The 19,423-nt window shown below is 55.6% G+C and overlaps 2 protein-coding genes across 5 annotated transcripts; one reads left to right on the top strand and one right to left on the bottom strand.

Annotated features, from left to right (window-relative positions):
• Positions 1 to 2,486: 2,486 nt before the first annotated feature.
• DOLK (dolichol kinase) lies at positions 2,487 to 4,593 on the top strand. Its single transcript, XM_090276028.1, has one exon. The coding sequence runs from the start codon at positions 2,829 to 2,831 to the stop codon at positions 4,443 to 4,445; it is 1,617 nt and encodes a 538-aa protein (XP_090132154.1). The 5' UTR covers positions 2,487 to 2,828; the 3' UTR covers positions 4,446 to 4,593.
• A 2,457-nt stretch (positions 4,594 to 7,050) lies between these two features.
• Positions 7,051 to 19,330, bottom strand: PHYHD1 (phytanoyl-CoA dioxygenase domain containing 1). Of its 4 annotated transcripts, XM_090274857.1 has the most exons (12): positions 18,350 to 19,330; positions 16,772 to 16,848; positions 14,691 to 14,849; positions 11,517 to 11,592; positions 11,332 to 11,379; positions 10,283 to 10,338; positions 10,135 to 10,197; positions 9,612 to 9,633; positions 8,253 to 8,381; positions 8,028 to 8,144; positions 7,252 to 7,378; positions 7,051 to 7,149 (listed from the first exon to the last, which is right to left on the bottom strand). In XM_090274857.1, the coding sequence occupies exons 1-12, from the start codon at positions 18,390 to 18,392 to the stop codon at positions 7,104 to 7,106; spliced, it is 963 nt and encodes a 320-aa protein (XP_090130983.1). In that variant the 5' UTR covers positions 18,393 to 19,330; the 3' UTR covers positions 7,051 to 7,103. The 4 variants fall into 4 exon arrangements, with proteins under 4 accessions (XP_090130983.1, XP_090130982.1, XP_090130981.1 ...); XM_090274856.1 differs by lacking the exons at positions 7,051 to 7,149; positions 7,252 to 7,378; positions 8,028 to 8,144; positions 8,253 to 8,381; positions 18,350 to 19,330 and adding an exon at positions 17,135 to 17,434 and having other exon boundaries at positions 8,438 to 9,633; XM_090274855.1 differs by lacking the exons at positions 7,051 to 7,149; positions 7,252 to 7,378; positions 8,028 to 8,144; positions 8,253 to 8,381; positions 18,350 to 19,330 and adding an exon at positions 17,050 to 17,110 and having other exon boundaries at positions 8,438 to 9,633.
• Positions 19,331 to 19,423: the final 93 nt, after the last annotated feature.

The following is a 19,423-nucleotide window of genomic DNA, read 5'->3' as shown; positions in this document are numbered from 1 at the left end:
GCCCTCAACGGCAGGCCGTCCCGGTCACACAGTGGCTGCCACATAGCAAAGGCTCAAAAATACATGCGGATGAACGAATACCAGAGAAGCAGGATGCTGTCAGCGCCTTTTAGCCCCGCAACTAACTGAAAGAGAAAAATCAGAGAACAAATATCTGCAGAAGGGCCAAGAGAAGGCCAAATAAAAGAGAAAATGGTAGTTCAGCGGGAAGGGAATCCTTGTGGAAATGAGTGTCGTGGGTTCCTCACACCGACTGATGAGGAGTAACGGGGACGCAAATAAACCTGCACCTCACGACGCTCACTCGATGCTGGGAATGACAAAGGACGCCAAGCATACAGTACACAATCAGCAAAGAAAGAAAAAAGGAAATAATAAAGAGCTCAACCCTAACAGACACTACCAAGGAATATAATCATCGAAGAGCAAAACAGAGAAAAAGAAGAGAAGAGAGAGCACTGGAAACGGACTCAAGAATCACCAAAGGGCTTCGCCCCGAACAGGGACCTGCCGGTCCGAGCAGGGGGACTCTCAGGACACCTCCAAGCCGCAGTCTCGGGGAAGCGTCCTCTCGCTGCTCTGGCAGAAACAAAAATACGCCTCTCGTTTGTCTGCACCATAAATACGTACCTCGGAGCTAAGTATCTACAGGAGAAGCGAAGGCAGAGGAACCCAATAACCTGCCTCAAGGGGGAAGTCTTAACATCTCGCACCACACGGAACCCCGCTCCGGGGAGAGCGCAGTTCGTGGACACCGGCCGCGACCCTCCTGAGACCCGCGCGGCGGGGGGCCCTGGGGCGAAAGCAGCGGGGGGCGGTGAGGGACAGCGGGGGCGGGGAGGGCTTCTGACGCCACACGGAGCGCCCAGTCACGGAGCCGACAGGAGGGCGGCCGCTGCCCAGCGATGCGGGCGCGCCCCCTGCGTGGGCTCCGACGGGGCCAACCACGACCGGCAGCTAGCACTGTCATTTCCGAGCGCGGGACGCCACTCGGGCCTCTGTAACACACCCGACGCCCCGGGACGCCGACGGCCCAGCCAAACCCCGAAGCCCGGGGTGGGGGGGGGGGGGTGAGAGTCCTGGCCGCTCCTGACCGGTGCGCGCGGCCATTGCTACCCAGCGACTGCCCGGCAGGGCCCGGAGCCACCTCCACGCTGCCCTGAGACGGCCTCGCGTCTGCAGCCGCGGACGCCACGGCCCCGGCGGCCTGTCGGAGGCCGTCCGCACGCCCGCAAGCCCCGGGGACGAAAGGCGTCCCCCGCTCGCTGCCATCCCACCGCGGGCTGTGAGCGGCGCGGTGACCAGACGGTCCCCCCGTCGCGTCTTCGACCCTCGCGCACGCGTCCGGCGGCTCCCCGGCGCTGTCCTCCTTCCCGCGTCCCCCTTCGCCCACCGGCACGTCCGGCCCCGCAGGCGCTCGGAGCCGGCGTGGGGCCGCGCCAGCCCGGCGGGAACGCCCGACGCGGCCCGGGGAGCGCAGGGGCAGGGGCGCGGAGCTCACCGAGAGCCCGTTCCACGCCCGTCGGGGTGCGGAGGGCCCAGCGGGGGAGCACGGCGGGCACGGGGCACAATCAGCGGCAGGGCGCGTCCCCGGGGCAGGAGGGTGGCAGGAGGAAGGGAAGACGCGCCGCGCCGGCACGCGCAGACCCGCGGCGGGAAGGGAGCCTCACTTTCCGCCGCGCCGCCGGGCTGAGGCGGGCCTGTGAGTCCGCCGGGAAGAGCAAGGGCCTCGCGGGGCTGCGAGGGCTCGGACACGACGCGGAGGGAGCGCTTCCCCTGCGGCCGGCGCCGGGACGCGCTCTGGGGGCGAAGACCTGTCTCTCTCTTCAGTGTTTCCTCTTCGCGGCCCCGGAGCCTGGGACCTCGCGGAGGATCCGGATGAATGAAAGGCTGCGCGGGCAACGAGGGCAAGGGCGGCGCGGCGCGGCGCGGAACGCCTCCGCACGGCAGCACCTGGCGAACGCGGGCAGCGTCGCCAGGGTCGCGGGCAGGGGCTCCCCGGGGACCGCGAAGCGCCGCGAAGGAGCGTCACGCCGGACGAGGAAGCGCGATCGGGCGGTGGGGGGCGGGGGGAGGATCGAGGGAAGCGCCCACGGAGAGAGGGAAGGAAGGGAAAGAGACAGGGCGAGGAGATCGGAGGCCGGCGCTGACGGAAGGGCTGAGGCACCGGCACCCTTCCCGGAGAAGTCGCCTCGGAGTCCCGCGTGCGGGGACCGCTTGGACGTAAGCGCCTCCCTTCTCAGTGCCCGCTCACCGAGCAGGGCTTCGCCCCGCCACCGCCGCCACATCTCGCCCCCAGCTCCCACCCCGTTTCCACTCGCCTTCGATCCCACGCCTCCCAGCCACCCTGGCCGACTCGGCCCGCTCAGCACCTCACATACCGCTCGCCGGTGTCAGCCGCCATCTTCGCGCGCGCGCGCGCGCCCCCAGCCACGCCCCCAAACGCGGTGCCCACGTGACTGCTCGCCTCCAAACGGGCGCGTGGACGGCGCTTTGCGTCACGTGACGGCGGGGCGGGGACAAGATGGCGAGCCCCAGAGAGGTGAGGATCCCGGGTCTAGGGCACTCGAGGGTCTGATGAAGGCGGAAGAGTGGCGACTTCTGTGCCGTAGGTGGGAGGTGGTGGAGGGTGACCGGGCACCAGCCATCAAGCGTCGGAGAGTGTCCGACAGTGGAGCTTGCGCCCTCGCGGCTGAAGAACGGAGAGAGAAGGTGCTGGCTGGGTGAAGCTGCGGCTCTCTGCTTGGCAGGGCTCGAGGCGTCCAGAGCCCCAGGCGTCCCTAGGCACCCGGGTTTGCCCTGGGTCCCAGGTCCCCAGGTCTAGAGACATGAGCCGAGAGCGCGCTCCCCCGGCCCCGGGGACCGGAGCTCCGCTGAGCGGGTCGGTGCTGGCAGAGGCGGCAGTGGTGTTCGCGGTGGTGCTGAGCATTCACGCGTCCGTGTTGGACCGATACTCGTGGTGCGCCGTGGCCCTCGCGGTGCAGGCCTTCTACGTTCAGTACAAGTGGGACCGGCTGCTGCAGCAGGGAAGCGCCGTCTTCCAGTTCCGGGTGTCCGCAAACAGCGGCCTCCTGCCCGCTTCGATGGTCATGCCTTTGCTCGGACTGGTCATGAAGGAGCGCTGCCAGGCTGCGGGAAACCCGTACTTCGAGCGCTTTGGGATTGTGGTGGCAGCGACTGGCATGGCCGTGGCCCTCTTCTCGTCGGTGTTGGCACTGGGCATCACTCGTCCAGTGCCCACCAACACTTGTGTCATCTCAGGCTTGGCCGGATGTGTCATTACTTACATCATGAAGCACTCACTGAGTGTGGGTGAGGTCATCGAGGTCCTGGAGGTCCTGTTGATCTTCGTCTACCTCAACATGATCCTGCTGTACCTGCTGCCCCGCTGCTTCACTCCTGGGGAGGCACTGCTGGTGTTGGGTGGCATCAGCTTCATGCTCAACCAGCTCATCAAGCGCTCTCTTACTGTGGTGGAGAGCCAGGGGGACCCCGTGGACTTCCTCCTGCTGGTGGCAGTGATAGGGATGGTACTCATGGGCATCTTTTTCAGCACCCTCTTTGTCTTCATGGACTCAGGTACCTGGGCCTCCTCCATCTTCTTCCACGTCATGACCTGTGTGCTGGGCCTTGGCGTGGTTCTGCCTTGGCTGCACCGGCTCATCCGCAGGAACCCCCTTCTCTGGCTTCTTCAATTCCTCTTCCAGACGGAAACCCGCATCTACCTCCTAGCCTACTGGTCTCTGCTGGCCACCTTTGCCTGCCTGGTGGTGCTGTACCAGAATGCCAAACGGTCATCTTCAGAATCCAAGAAGCACCAGGCCCCCACCATTGCCCGGAAGTATTTCCACTTCATCGTGGTAGCCACCTACGTCCCAGGTATCATCTTCGACCGACCACTGCTCTACGTGGCCGCCACTGTATGTCTGGCCGTCTTCATCTTCCTCGAGTATGTGCGCCATTTCCGCATTAAACCCCTGGGCCACACTCTGCGGAGCCTCCTCTCCCTCTTCCTGGATGAACGAGACAGCGGACCGCTCATCCTGACCCACATCTACCTGCTCCTGGGCATGTCTCTTCCCATTTGGCTAGTCCCCAGGCCCTGTACACAGAAGGGTAGCCTGGGGGGCGCAAGGGCCCTCGTCCCTTATGCTGGAGTCCTATCTGTGGGTGTGGGTGACACTGTGGCCTCTATTTTTGGCAGCACCATGGGGGAGATTCACTGGCCTGGAACCAAAAAGACTTTTGAGGGGACCATGACATCTATATTTGCCCAGATCATTTCTGTAGCTCTGATCTTAATCTTTGACAGTGAAGTGGACCTAAACCACACTTATGCTTGGATTTTGGGGTCCATCAGCATAGTGTCCCTCCTAGAAGCATACACTACACAGATAGACAATCTCCTTTTGCCTCTCTACCTCCTGATATTGCTGATGGCCTAGCTGTTGTACAGCAGCAATGGAGGAAACAGGGACATGGCGAGGATGAATGGTCCCCAGAGCAGCCAGCCCCTTGGGCATGACGAGCCAAGGGGTGAGAAGCAGATTTGATTTTTCAGTTGATTCATATTAAAAATAAAAATGAAAGCTCTTCTGGTGTTAGTTTTGCTGATATTAAAAAGGAAAAAGATTTCAAGGATAGTGTAACAACTGAAAGAACTTGATTGTGCAATACCCCCCCCCCAACTTTGCAATCCTCAGAGGGGCCGGGGGGGACACTGGAGGCCATACTGCATAATGATTAACACTTCAGGTTCTGTGTCAAACTAAACTAGTCAATCCTTGGCTGTGTGTGTGGCTTAGCCACTCTGGGCCTCAATTCTCCTGTCTACAAGATGGGAACAGTAAGAGCCTGCACCTCACAGGTGGTGTGAGGGTCTGGTGAAGTGAGGTGTGTACAGTGTTCGGCCCAGGGCCAACACATCATGGCCGCTCAGTAAGGGAAAGTGTCATTATTACCCAAGACCAGGCCTCCAAGCAAGCCAATGGTGGTGCTTTTATGGGTTGCACTTGGAGACCAGAGTGACCTTGGCTTTATTTGGAGGCGAATCCAAGAGGAAAATAGCCAAATGTGTCTGATTTCTCCCATTTGGGCTAGGAAGTGTTGAAGGGGAGCTGTGGGATTGACTTGTTGTGTGTGAGGAAGGGCTGGGGGAAGAGGAGCAGGTTTCTCCCCTCTTCTCCGCCAGCCTGGCAGGGAGGGCCCAACAGGAAGAAGTGAGAACTTTTGCCCACTAAGGCAGAAAACAGGAGCGGAGCTCTGGGGAGCCCATGGAATTACTGCCACATCCTTTCCCTCAGAGAAAAGCATTGAGACATTCCTTTGGGGCTCCAAGAGACTTGACAAACCGTTCTGTCTGTCTCCCTTCTGCTGGCCAAAGGCGGTGGCGAAATGTTGGGGAAGAGCAGTGGCTTTGCCTCAACTTGCTGTGGCCTTGGGAAAGGGCTCTGTCCTCTGGGCCTTGGCTTGTCCATGCATACAGTGGGGACCGGAGATCAAGGTCCCAAACTCACACGGCTGCTGAGGCTGGGCAGGTCGCGCAGTGAAGGAGGACAGGGGAAGTGGAATGCAGGGAGCACACGTGCCTCTAAGGAGGCAGCTCCAGCCAGTCATCAACATGCGAGACTGTAGGCCTAGTGCTGTTGATCTGTTCTTTCAAGGACGCTTAGAAATCTGATTGATGAAATCTCCTGATTTTAAAAATTTTTTTATAGAAACACCAAGGCCCAGACAGAGCACATCTGTGGTCTGGAATTGGCTAGTAGCCTCTGATGTGCAACCTCTGGACCAGACCCTGGCTAAATAGGTTCTGGATTTGGTGGTGGTTCTTTTTCCCCCTTTTTATTTAGTTTACTGGGGTGACGCTAGTTAACAAAATTATACAGGTTTCAGGAGCTCAGTTCCACAACACATCATCTGTACACTGCATTGTGTGTTCACCACCCCCAAGAATTTGGTAGTTGTTCCTGCAAAATGTCTAGGTGCCTGCCAAGCATGCCCAAGCAGGAAGGGACCCATGGAGGCCCCATCAGGCCCAGAGAGAGGAAGGGCCTGGCCTGAGACCAGAAAGCTATTTGGTCACAGAGCCAGGACCAGAATCTGGGAACTGGATTCCCAGCCCTGGTCCTATTTCCCCCTCCCCAAGGTTAAAGGCACAGGCTCTGGGTCAGGCTGAGCTCGCCGAACAACTGAACAGCTGCGTGACTTGGACAGGTACTCAGCTTGTAAAAATGGGTGGTAAGAGCACCTACTTCAAAGGTCCATTGGTGCGAGGACCCTGTGAGATACAAACGTGAAACTCTTGGCACGGTGAGCAAGTGCCCACTAAATGTGACTTGCTGTTAGGAAAGCGCCAGCCTCACCAGGCAGGACTGGGGTGCCGGGGGTGATTTTTCAGCAGGGCCCTCGTTTTGAGAACAAGTCTACTTGGGAAAGGAAGATCAAGAAGCGGCATTTGGAAGGCATTTTTATTCCACGTCTTGCACTGTAATAGAGTTCTGTCCCAGAGGAGACAAGGGTAAGACGCTGGCGCAGAAGTGGCCAGAACCCTTCTGTAGCCGAGAGGCTCCCCCTAAGCAGTGACTTTCTGCCCGTTTGCTGGGGCGCACTAGTGTGCCGCAAGGATTTTTAAAACGTGTAATACCTACTGAGTCAGGGGCACTGACCTCTTTTCCCTTAGACTGTCAAATTGAAAAATGACGACAGCCAACATGACAATAGCAGTCCGGTATGAATGAATCAAAAGTACACTGTTTTTTTTTTATCAGATCCTCAAAAAATATGTTTTTTTGGTGTGCCGCAGAATTTGAGTCATCAGTTTATTCGTGCCATGAGATGAAAAAGGTTGAAAATTGCTGCTCTAGAGGGAGGTTGTGCTGGGGCAGCAGGGTAGACACATCTTGGGAAAGGCACCCAGCCAGCCTCCTGCCGCCCGGCTGCCACCTCTTGCCCGCCTGTCTGCAGGGCCGAGGGGCACAGACACTGGCCGAAGGAAAGCCCAGGAGGTGTGACTTCCCCATTCAGCTATGTCGTGGGGTGAGGTGCTGGTGTTTGCAGCCCACTGCTTCCCGGGAGGGGACGTGCCCAGCCCTGCGGGGCCTTCAGGTGTACAGTGGGGGGAAGGGCAGCTCAGCTGTCGGCTGGAGCCTGCAGAAGACAGGAGATGACCTCGAGGCATCAGTCTCACTGCTGCCCCGCAGCTTCCAGAACCTCTTCAGGAGGCTGGAACACACCCTGCCTGCCGCCTACCAGTTCTCCGGGCTCCAGGTGGTGCCAGAGGCCTCCATGAGGTGGAAAGTGTAGGCCTGACGCGAGTGGTCGGAGAGGTTTTGCTCGCTCTTGTGCACCACTTCTCCGTGGATTAGGACAAGGGCCCCTGGCAGGGACACAACAGGTCGGGAGGGGACACAGGGCCCTCCAAGACTCAAGCACTTTTGTGGTCTATTCCTCCCCATCCCCATCTCTAAAAGCTCAGGGGTCTGCAGCCTGCCCACAGGATCTGAGGCTGTGCTGTGGGGCACGGGTTCCCCAGCATCCAGTCCCTTCTGCTGGGACCTGTGCCCTCGGCAAGCTTCCGCAAGGGCATTCCCTCCTGTGGTGTTTGCAGAACCAGGCAGAAGCTGTGCCAGTCGGCTCTGATCTTGCTACTAAATGCTAAGTAGGACCCCAGTTTTCCCTTTTTCCCTTTTCCAAAAGGAAGAGGGGGCACTAATAGTTGGCCTCTGCCACACAGATTCTGTGTCAACAGATACGACACCTCATTTCCCCACTTTCCATTTGGGGAAACTGAGGCTCAGAGAGTTTCAGTCATTTGCCCAAAGAGCCCAGAAGTGGCGGAGTCTGGAGTCCAGCCTGATTGGGATACCTTGCTGTTAATCCCGCTGCTTCCCAGTTTCCCCATGTCCAGTGACCATCTCTCATCCTGTGACTTCACAGCCCTCAGGTGAGCTGGGTGGGCAGAGCAAGCAGAGACCCACAGGCATGGCTGCAGGGCCCTGCCTTCCTGCCCTCTGCACCCCACCTACCTCTCTGCACTGGTGTGGGCACAAAGAGGTTGTCATCCCTGGCTGGCTCTGACCCCAGGAAGCTGGTGCCAGGTGCCAAGCCAGCAGGCGCCCGGACCATCCTTCTGGACACGCCATCTGCAGACCAAGATGAAGCATTTAGCCTCTTTTTTTTTTCTGGGTCCCTCTCCCCCTCTCCCACGGCGGGTGCAGTATGCGTGGACAGGGAGAGACAGGTGTCCTCACTGGTATGGGAGCCAGGGATGAACCAGAGGCAGCCGTTTTCCAGCGTGGCGTCCTCCAGCGCGATCCACACGCCCAGCACCCGGCCCAGGGGCTCCGTGTACAGGAAGGAGGCATCCTGGTGCGGGGAGACTGCAGCAGGCCCGCCGGGCAGGCATGAGGAGCCCAGCCCCATTTCCCTTTGGCCTTGTGACCCACTCCCTCCAGGCCCCGCCTTCCCATGACCAGTTAGGACCCACCAGTTCCTGGCCCGGAGACTCGGAAGGAGAGATTGCACTTCTCAGAGCCTCGCTTCCTAAACGGTAACATGGCCCCAGCAAGCATGTACCTCCCCGGGTTGCCGGAGGCTTCCATGATGTGTGAGAAGTGCCAGGATGGGACCAACCTTGTAATCACTTGCTGAAAAGTAGCTGCTGCTGTTTAATTCCAGCCAGGTAACGAAGGCCACCTGTCCTTAACCAGGGACAAGCCCCTCCAATCACCAGAAAATTCACCCAGTGGTGTAAGGCTGAGGGGTTCATTGCAAAGTTGCGGGGGACAGCTGACCATTCATCCATAAATACCCCCTTGTGATGTTGGGGTCCAGCCAGGACGGAGGACAGCTGATGAAGGGACCTTTGTAACAACCAAATAAAGGGGGTGCTACTGTACCTCCTTCCTTTCTGGGGAACTGTGTGTTTTCTGAGCACCGCCCTTTAAAAGGGACATTGACAATCCAGACAGTGTCCAGAGGAAGATGTCCTTACGGTGGGCATTTCAAAACATTTGGAGGAGAAATGGCTGAAGGAAGTGAGGATGCTAAACTTGGGGAGGGGACGGCCATCCCTTCAGGGGCTGTCCTCTGACTAAATGCGGGGAGAAGGAGGTGGTCACAGGAGGCCGGCTTGGGCTCATGTAAGGAAGGAAAGGGCGGCCAGTGAGGGGCTGAGCTCCCTGCCACTGGAGGTATTTGAGCAGAAGTGCAATCGCCCATGAGGGAGGCCATAAAGGGCATCTGTGCGTCCGGTGGGGGCTGGAATTAGAGCACCAATTTCTACGCTGAATCAGTCCTCCACGGAACTTGATAAAATACAGATTCCCGGGCCCTGGCAGCCTGACTGACCCATGAGCTCAGGGAATGGGGCCCAGGGGTCCGCATTTTGAACCAGCTAGGCGTTGCGGCCAGGTTTGGGAACCACTGCCACGGTCTCCAGGACGCCCTCCCAATCCACTGTTTCAGGAAGGAACGGAAGGTGACTTTTCCTCCCTGGCCTGCGGACATCATGGCAGGCGCCTTCCCTCCTGCCAAAGACCCAACAACCACTAACGTCCCAGATCTCCTGCCACGGCTTTTGCTGAGTCTACAGTCTGCTCTGGGCTCACCTTCGCCGCCGAAGTGAGGTTGCTGCAAGAGAGAGAAAGGGCCAGATGAGACCAGAGTAGGGCCGGAGAGGGCAGGGCCCGCTCTGAGTCTTGTGGGAAGCTCTTCCCTGGCCACAGGTGTTTATCTCCAAGGATGTCCCATCTGCACCCATCTATCGAGCACCTACTGTGCGCCAGGCCCAGGAGGGCTGCAAAGAGAAAAACTGGAAGGGAGCTGGGAGGCTTCTTGGAAGAGGTGGTACTGAGCTGGTCCTTGAAAGCTGGAAGCAGAGCATTTCAAGAGCCACTGAAGGGAAGAGGTTAGGGTTAGGGACCCCCTTCTTTCCTACCACCAAATTTTAACTGAGTGCCAACTAAGTGCCAGGTGCGTAAGCCCGAGAAGACCGATTATATGTGTTCTTCCTCCAACTTAATAACACCTTTGGGAAGAAGCTTTTGGCCCTTTGTAAGGAGGGGCTTAGTATGAGCACTCTGCCCATTTTACAGAGGGTAAACTGAGGCCTGGGGAGGCCAGGGAGCTCACCTTAAAGATGTACATGCTCTGCACCACCACGGGCATCTGGAGGCCCAGACTTCTGGCCAAGGCCTGGAAGGGGGCAGAGGTCACACTGCCAGCCCAGCCACACTCACATATGGTCCATCTACCCACCCTTGCCTCCATCTCTGCTCACCTGCACCTTGGGGGAGTGTGTGACACACTTGAAGACAGGGTCATGGGCGTGCAGAGCTGCAGGACAGAAGTGGGCTGACAGGCCAGTCCCCGGCCTCCACTTAGCCCTCCCACGCCTAGCCCTGGGCATCCAGACTCAGGCATTACTCTCACCGATTTTGTGCGCATTAAGCTTTCTGCTTGTTTATAACCAAGGAATGGACCCCACAAACAACTCCACCCCATCCCAGGCCCCATCCCACCCATGACCTTCTTCTTGACCTTCCAGCCATCCGAGAGCCTCACTCCAGCCCTGATTCCCCACTCCTCAGAGGACAAAGGGCTCCAAGGGTCTCAAGACTACCACTTACTCGTATGTGACACCTCCCAGGCTACCTAGGACTTGCAGGGCTAACTCATGAACAATCACAGCCCAGGGCCTGCACTGAATAGTTGCTCTTCTCATTATTTCCTTTGTTGTTACTACAAAATGTGGGAAGGGGGTGGGAAGGGCAGGGGTAGAAATGCTATATGTCCATTATACCTTTAAAAAAAATGTGAGGGTTGAATGTGCTTAATGCCACTTCAAAATGGTTACAATGGTAAAGTTTCTGTTACATGTATTTTACAACCAATTTTTCACAAAGCTACCATAATATAACTTCTAGCTTAAAAATAATCAGTTTACAAAGTAAATTAGAATGTATCATTCTGAAAAAAAAAAAAAAGAATTTCCTGGCTTGGTTTGGAGCCTCAGAACAGGGACCATGTCAATATATTAGGTTCTCCTTCCAGGGGCTCCAGGGAGCACCCCCAAGCCCGGGGCCTGGATCCTCCCCAGGTCAAGGGAGCTGAGGGGTCTGCCTGTGCCTATCTGTGTGGGGGGCTCTGTGGACCCCTCTTTCCAGCATCATGTGATTAGCATCATAAGATGTGGAGAAGGGCCAGAGGGGATGCTGCAGTCAGAAGTGCCATTTGCTGGGCCACTAACTTACTGTGGGATTTGAGAAACACCCCTAAACTCTTCAGGCCTCAATTCACCCAGTTCCCTTCCCCAGCATGCCTGCTCACCGTGGCCAATTTTGTTGATGGACTTCTCTGGAGGGACCAGGAAATTTCCTGTGGCACAAAGAACAGGAAAAGGCTGAAACACGGAGTCCAGCCTCTCCCGGGGAGCTGCCCTCACAGCTCCCCCAGCCCTGGGGGCAGATGCCCGAGTCCAGTGCACCCCCACCTCTAGGGCCCCAGCTCCAAACCTTTTTTGTCAAAAACGCCTTTCTCAAAGAAAAATCGAATCTTGTCACCGCTGCTCAAGAAATAGTCTGTGCTGCCCTGTGGAGGGAGACATCGAAGGGACTGAGAGAGTGTCACGGTGTCAGAGCCAGGCCTGGCCAAGAGGGAAGAGGACTCAGATGCTTCACCCACAGGACTGCGGACCCCCTGTGCTTTCCAAACCTGCCCACTGAGGCAGAAGTGAATGGGAACCCCAAGGGCCGGGAAGCACAGCCGGAAGCTACAAGCATGGAATTTCATGGAAACCTCTTAATAAGTCACATGACTCCCACCTGAGATGGTGTGGTTCATAACACAGATGCTGGAATCAAACAGGCCTGGTGCCCAGAGAGCCTTGGGCCACTCGCGTCACCTCTCAAAGCCTCAGTTTCCTCCTCTGCAAAGGGGCCTAATGACAGAACTGACCTCCTCGGGATTGCTGGGGTCTTTAGGCAGAGGCTGAATCTTAGAGCAGTGGAGAGGGAACACAGACCCGGGAGCTAGAACACTAGGGTTTAAAAATCCCAGCTCTGCCACTGACACAGCCACATAACTGAGCCTCTCTGGGCTTAATTCCCTCATAAAATATTGATGCTATTAATGGTACCTGTCTCACAGGGTGTTGTAGGGATTATGACTAGGTGTATAGAAAGCATTAAAACAGTCCTTGGAGTGAGGTTAAGCTACATGTGACTGTCTGCTTTTATTAGTATTATTACTGCTGCTGCTAAATAGAAAATCAACAAGGGCATGGCTAAGTGCTTGATAAATATTGGGGTTGGTCAAAAAGTTTTTTGTTTTTTCCGTACGATGGCTCTAGTAGTGCTCAATTGCGTTTAACTCCATTCAAAACAACTTTGTTAGGTGGTATTATGACAGCTGTCATATTGTGTACATTTAAATAAATTACCAAAATCGGTGAATTGTTGTGTAGCCATTTTAATATTGAATATGAAAGAAAATACACATTTTCAGCATATTATGCTTTATTACTTCAAGAAAGGTAAAAACACAACTGAAATGCAAAAAGATTTGGCAGCGTACGGAGAAGGTGCTGGGACTGATCGAACGTGTCAAAAGTGGTTTGTGAAGTTTTGTGCTGGAGATTTCTCACTGGACGATGCTCCACAGTCAGGTAGGCCAGTTGAAATTGATAGCAATCAAATTGAGATATTAATTGAGAACAATCAACATTATATCACACAGGAGATAGCTGACATACTCAAAATATCCAAATCAATAAGGTTATTGGTGAAAGTGAAGAAGGTGCCTTTCATTTTTTGAAAAAAACCATACGAACTTTTTGACCAACCCAATAGAAGCTATTATTAATGTTTTTCTGTTTCCTGAATAACCTCTTGTTAATTTTAATATCTTTAAAATTTCTTAGCATCATATAAAAATGATGCTCCAGGAAGATGCCCCATGTCTTCCTGTGGCTTCAGCCACCCTTGACCACCATTATATATAATCTCCCTACCTTCCTGTATGGCAACAGGAGTGGAGTTGGGTGGCACTGACCCCCCACCTGGGTTCCCAGGGACACAGCCCTGTCGCTCCCTCACTTGTGTCCATGTGGCTCAACTTGGTGAACTGCCTGACCCCTCCAAAGTCCTTCTCACTGAAAACTAAAAGCTTCTTTTTCAATATTCTTAGTCCTACCCCTGGGATCAGGGGGAGGGAAAACAAGTCAGGGAAGCGTAATTGATATTAATAATATTAAATATAATGATGCTAAGTGTGCCAAAGATTTTATTTAACTCATTAATCCACAAGGGAATCAGTAAGATGTTCCAAGGAGAATTCCCTGAACCACACCCATATGAGCAACAATGAAAGCTGAAACGAACTTACAAATTGGTGTAAAACTCATCTATCTACAGGGCAATAATAATAACTGCATTTTGCTAGACCCAGTTCATATCCACTTCTATAGACAAATACCCTGGTGCATTATTATCAGTTCTATGCAACTAAAGGGTTGTAAAATTACTCAAAGATGATTAGAGGTGGAGGGAGGCAAACTGGGCGAACTAGACAGGACACTCCCTCATCTTTTGTTCTTTTAATGTTAAAAGTCTTTCACAAGACCAGTCGTGACTATGGAGGATTTACTGAGTACCAAGCACTGTGCAGAGCTCTTCTCAAGCATTATACAGGGTGGGGCAAAAGCAGGTTTACAGTCGTTTGTCTGGAAAATAATACAATAATTAATAAATAATAATACAAGAATAAACTCTGTGTTTTGTGTCCTCACAACTGTAAATTCTTGCCCCACCCTGTAAAGCCAGATATATACTCTTCCTTCTCCCGTCCTCCCTGCCCCCTCACTGGTCCCTGGAGCATTCTCAGAAGGCAGCTTGGAAGGCACAGGAGCCTTTGAGTGATGCTGGACACAGGGACCCCGTCCCTGCTACCCCCACCTAGCAGGCCGGAGTGCTGACAGATACAACTAACTATTTAGAGGAAATGATGACTCTGAAACCCTTTTTCCTTCCAAAGTCCCTGTCCCACATGTGGGTGGGTGCCCGGCTTCAGTCGTTGTGATTCCCTTTATGCCCACCAGGTGGCAGGAGCGCCTCAGCGTGAGTGTGAGGCCCCTCAGTGGGTTGGGAGCTGGGTGAGAGAACTGTGGGAGAACCCCCAAGTCTCCCCTTCCCCATCTCAAACTGCACTGAGCCCTGTTAGGTCCCTAGAGAGAGACGAGCAGTGTTTCTAGTCCCCCTGGGAGACAAGTCCTACACAGGCAGGCCCACCAGAATCACCTGGCTCATTCTGGGTCACAGGCCACCAGGAGGCCCTTCTGCGACTGGAGAACTACTGAGCAGGTACAGCAGAGCAGTGAGCAGCGTGGACTGGGGATCAGATAGATCTGGGTTCAAATCCTTGCTCCGTCAATGACTAACCCTAGGGTTTCGGGGAGGCGGGCCGAGCCCCGTTTTCCCCACCTGTCATATGGCGACAATACTGCTGACCGTCCACACTCAGAGTGAGGAGTGCAGGAAGTACGCATTAAGGCACGCAGCCTGAAGCCTGGACGCTTCCGGGGCCTCACGTGTTATCAGAATGAGCTGTGGGCCCACAGGCTGCTGCCCTGGCTGGGGACTGCGCCTCCCATCCAAGACTAGATAGCACCTTCACCTGCCCCAAGCACCCACCTGGGCTCGCAGCTGCTCCTCTTCCTGGGTGGAAAATTCTGTGCGGCAGTGGAGAGGGACGTCCATCTCGGCCACTATCTCACCGATCCTCCGCTGCATGGCCACACACTCGGCAGCGGATAAGAACCCTTCCACGACCAGGAACCCATCCTCCTGGAACTGCAGGCAGGAGGGAGACTCAGGCTCCCCCAGCCCTCAGACACTCCTTATAAAGAACCGATTTGACCCCCTTCCCCACACCATATGAAGGCAGGACCAAGTGTCCTCCTGTTCGTTGCTCTGTCCCGCACCCTGGCCACAGTGTCTGGCGCCCAGTGATGAGCAATCAGTATCGGCTGGCATGACAGAGAGAGGACAGGGAAGTCAAGGGGTCCTTCCCTGCCCCTCCAGTGGGCTTGGGTCACAGGAGAATACAGCCTCATTCATTTATTCAACTAAAATCGATCAAGCATTTACTGTGTACCAGATGTGGCTTTAGGAGCTGGGGATTCGGGAACGAGCAAGCCAGCCAGGACACCTGCCCTCCTGGAGCTGACAGGGAACAGCCAGCCCACAGGGGCACAAACGGTCACAAACTGCTGAGGATAAGCAGGGACGGGGGCGGTTCTGAAACCGGAGGAGGAAGAGTCTAACGTAAACCAGATGGGGAGGCCAGGAGGTCTCAGAGCAGCAGCCCTGAGGAAGTGACATTTAAAGGGACCAGCAGGGTGCCTGAAGCTCCTGAGCGCAGGAGAGAAACAGGGATTAGGACCGGATGGAGCAGAGGGAGGGTGGTGGGTGTGGAAGGAAAGTGGGAGGGTGGCAGGGGCCAGGCCAAGCACAGAGCTGGGCTTTATCCTGAGCGCAGTGGGGAGTTAACATCCTTGGCTGACTCTGATTTGCCTCAGTCCTCTTAGTCCAAGGCTATGACGGTAAGGAAAGAATAGTTGCCCCTTTGCTTGCAGATATAAAGTCTTAACCTGAAAGGGGGCATTGGAAGTCGCCCCCCCCCCCGAACCCCTGTGAAGTGTGTGATTTCCCATTACTGACCCCCCTTCCATCCTCCACGGATGTCAGGTCTGCCTTCCCTGCACACACAGGATGTTGGGACATTCCTGGCCACCTACCATGGGCCCTTTAGTCTCTGGGCAGCACTTCATGGTAGAAACTTAACCCTCATTTCAGTATCAAGCTGAAAATTGCCCCCTTGAGAACCGAGTCATCCACAGCTAACTGTGCATCCCTGTGATCCCATAAACACAATGCTAAAATTCTTGAGGTAAGAGTTTAGAGGATCAGCAAATAGGGGCGCAAAGATGAATGTATGGGTGTGTTCACTGAGGCTTGTTTAATGACAGCAATTCATCAGAAATAACCTAAATGCTCAGCACAAGGGGATTTATTCAACAAAGCAGGTCTCTCTGTCTGGAACACAACGCGGCTGAAAAACATCATGTGGTAGTACAAATATTTACTGACATGGGAATATGTTCCCGATGAAAAAGAAAGCCAAATACAAATTAGTATCCTGGCCACGCACTCAATGTGCAGAAAGCAGTAGCTATTAAGATAGACCTTGCGAAGATTCCGCGGCTGTATACCAAAATATTGTGTCAGCGTGGGAATTTATGGGTGGTCTTACATTTTCTTTGAGCTTTTCTGTATTTTTCTCTTGTCATCAGGAACAAACAACAAGAGTGATGTTCTTTAAAAGACATTGTCTCTCTAATCCCCCTGAGTTAGACTTTTATGTTCGAAAGCACGGGGAACCCTAGCGCCAGAGCCTGGCTCTGGGGGCTGGCCTCGCCCCCAATCACAGGCCCAGATCCGGGCCGGGCTGGCCGATCCTGATGCTTTATTACGGGTTTGGTCACATAAGCGCACATTCCCATCCCGCCCGGGTCCTGTGGTCTGGATGCCCCGGGCTGTGTATGCAGAAGTTAGAGGTCGTGGCTGGGAACCTACCACACTGGCTTCAGTTTCTTCTGAAAAATGGCAGGGGGTGGGGTGGAGTTCTCGGGACTGGGGAGTACTTTCGGTCTGGTCCAGAGGGTCTTCCCCTCTTACCTGACCCTCCCCGCTCCCACTGTGCAGCCCCCTACCTTCTGGAGCTGCCCGGGGCTCAGACAGGTCATGAGGACGAGGCAGTGCTGTGGCTCTCTCCGTGCTGTGCTCCAGGCTGCAGAGGAAAAAGGTCAGGAGGGTAGAGTGGATAGAGCCTGGGAGGCCCAGGACTTAACCATTTCCTACCCAGAGCAAACCCAATCCCTGCCCCACCCCCACCCAGACCAGTCTGGGCTCCCTCCAGATTGAGCCCCCATTTTTTCAGCCCTCCCCCCCGACTTCTGCACCTGGAGGGGCCTGTGCCCCAGCCCCATACCCTGGGTCCATCTTCCCAGCTAATCCAGGTTCAGCCCTTCCTGACCTCCTTCATACTTTTCACTACTCCTCCCCCACTACCCCACCTCCACTAGGGCTGGCTGTTTACTGGGTACCCAGGAATTGAATTCCAGGAGTATCTGGGCAAAGAAGCTGGGCAGATAAGAGGACACCTGAGCGCCAGCCTGGGTGCCACCACTAATTGTGACCAAAGTCCCGGGGCCACCAGCACCATCTGTGCAAGGCGGGGGGAAGGGGATGCTGGGAGCGTCAGAGGGACATGCATGCCAGACAGGCCCTGACTGTCTGCATTCCAAAGGTGAAGAAGTCTTCAGGGAATTGTCTGGGCCCCTCCCAGCTCTGAAACTCCAGGTCCTGAGAGGGTTCTGGAAGGGAACGTAGGGGTGCGGATCACGGAAGGGAACGTAGGGGTGCGGATCAGTCTGCAGCTCACAGGAAGGATCTTAAAAGGAGGAAGGGGCTAGAGTGGGGGCCTGGGTCTTCAACCTGAGGGAGAGAACCATGGTTCCTGTTCCCAACCCCCAGGCCCAAGAGGTTTGGTGTCTGAAGTTAGGCTGAGCTGCAGAGGCCGGTGGCGGAACAGAGCACGCATGCCCACCCACCCACCCTTCCAGCCAGCCCTGCTCAGCAGCCAGCTGGCCATTCTGGGGCCATTCTGGCTGCAGCTTCTGAAAAACAGGCCGCTGGCCTTCCCTGAAGTGACGCTTTCTGAACAGTGAAGGGACAGGGTGTCTCAGGAGTGAGCACGGGAACACAGCTCAGCCCTCAGGAGCCTTGGCCCAGAGTCAAATTGTTTCTTTGGGGCCACCACACCGGGAGTAGCTGCCCGGTCCCAGCTTCCCCAGGACGGCTAGGGGACAAGAGGGTCACAGGGTTAGGCTGGGAGAAGAGGGCAGGCGGCAGACACACCACGTGAAATGCAGCCAGGCTCAGCTCACTGGCTGTCCTGGCCCCTTCTGACGCAGCCCCCCAATGAACGGAGATGGGCCAGGAGCACAGGGAGGGCCCATCATGCTGGACGGACAGCACCCCTGGGAAACAAAGGCTTGTCCCGGAGGCTCAGGGGGCAGACTGGGCCCTGTCCATGCCCGGCCTCACTTTCCCCATTTTTAATTTGGGCATAACAGAAGTGTCTCTAAGGAGAAAGATGAATGCTTTACTTCTAATAAAGAGCTTGGCACGGGGCCTGGCACTTTGTGAGAGCCACACCAACCATTCACCAAAGGCTCGCACAGGCTGTTCTGGGTAGAATATGAGGGTATTTTATTTTTTGAACTTACCCAGGTTTTCCAAACTGCTGTTGTAATCAGAGAAAAAGACCATCACTGTGATTTTAAGTGGAGGATACTTGGGGGAGGAGTGGGAAGGGGAGGATCTGGACCTCCCACAATTTGTTCATTTATTTTGCTCAGCCTTTGAGAAGTGGGTGGGTGATGTTTGTTCTTTCCAAAAGCTAACCAGCTCCAGATCAAACACCCCCAAGGCTTCGGTGGGGGCAGGCGTGGGAGGCGGTAGGGAGCAGCCAGACCAGACATGAGGGGAAGACCTCCACTCCCAGTGGAGTAGAGACTCAGGAGGGGCCTTAGAGGGGGACCCAGGCCCAGGTACCCCCAGTCAGGAAGCCCATTTCAGGCCCAGAGAGGAAAAAGTCCTGGCTTGGTCCTGAGGTCACCTAGACGGGTCAGAGTCCATAGAGCAAGGACAGATGCTGGCCTGTCCCAGAGGAGGTGCCCAAGCAGCAGATAAGGCCTCATCACTAAGGCCAAGATCAGACACAATGCCTTTTCTTCTTCACCAAGAGAAGGCTGCCCCAGGGCCAGGGCCCCTGTGTCGCTCAGCACCAGCCTCCCTGGTCCAAGAGGAAAATAGCCTTTACTGGGTACTAGGATCCAGGCACCCTGCTGAGAACTCCACCTACCTGCATAATTGTCACCAGTGAGCCTCAGAACGATCCTGCAAGGCCGCCAGCACCATCCCGACTTTCATAAACGAGGAAGCCGAGGCCACTGGGGCCACACACCAAAATAGCACAGCTAGGATCTGCGGGCAGCTCTGCCCATCTCCCCAAGCCTCTGCCCTTGACCCCAGCACCTTCAGTAGGCTCCCAAATGGGCTGGGAGCAGGTCAGGCCCTCCTGGGGTCACTTCAGCCCTGCCTCTGCAGAGCCCTGGGAACTGGCTGTTGGAATAACCACCTACGGGAGCAGAGAGGAAGCCCCCACTGTACAGATGGGGGCATGGAGGCCACGGGAGGGGACGGACCTGCCCGGCTGCGTGCAGGGATGACCCAGCTGGGCCAGGGACCTGAGAGTACTGGTTCCCAGTCCAGTGTCCCCCTCCAGCCCCCCTTCCCAG

Source organism: Furipterus horrens, unplaced genomic scaffold (assembly GCF_987537825.1).
Source record: "Furipterus horrens unplaced genomic scaffold, mFurHor1.1.pri manual_scaffold_4, whole genome shotgun sequence".
NCBI classification, from domain to species: Eukaryota; Metazoa; Chordata; class Mammalia; order Chiroptera; family Furipteridae; genus Furipterus; species Furipterus horrens.
The sequence above is the reverse complement of the archived record's forward strand: the minus strand, read 5'-3'. Positions and strand labels throughout refer to the sequence as shown.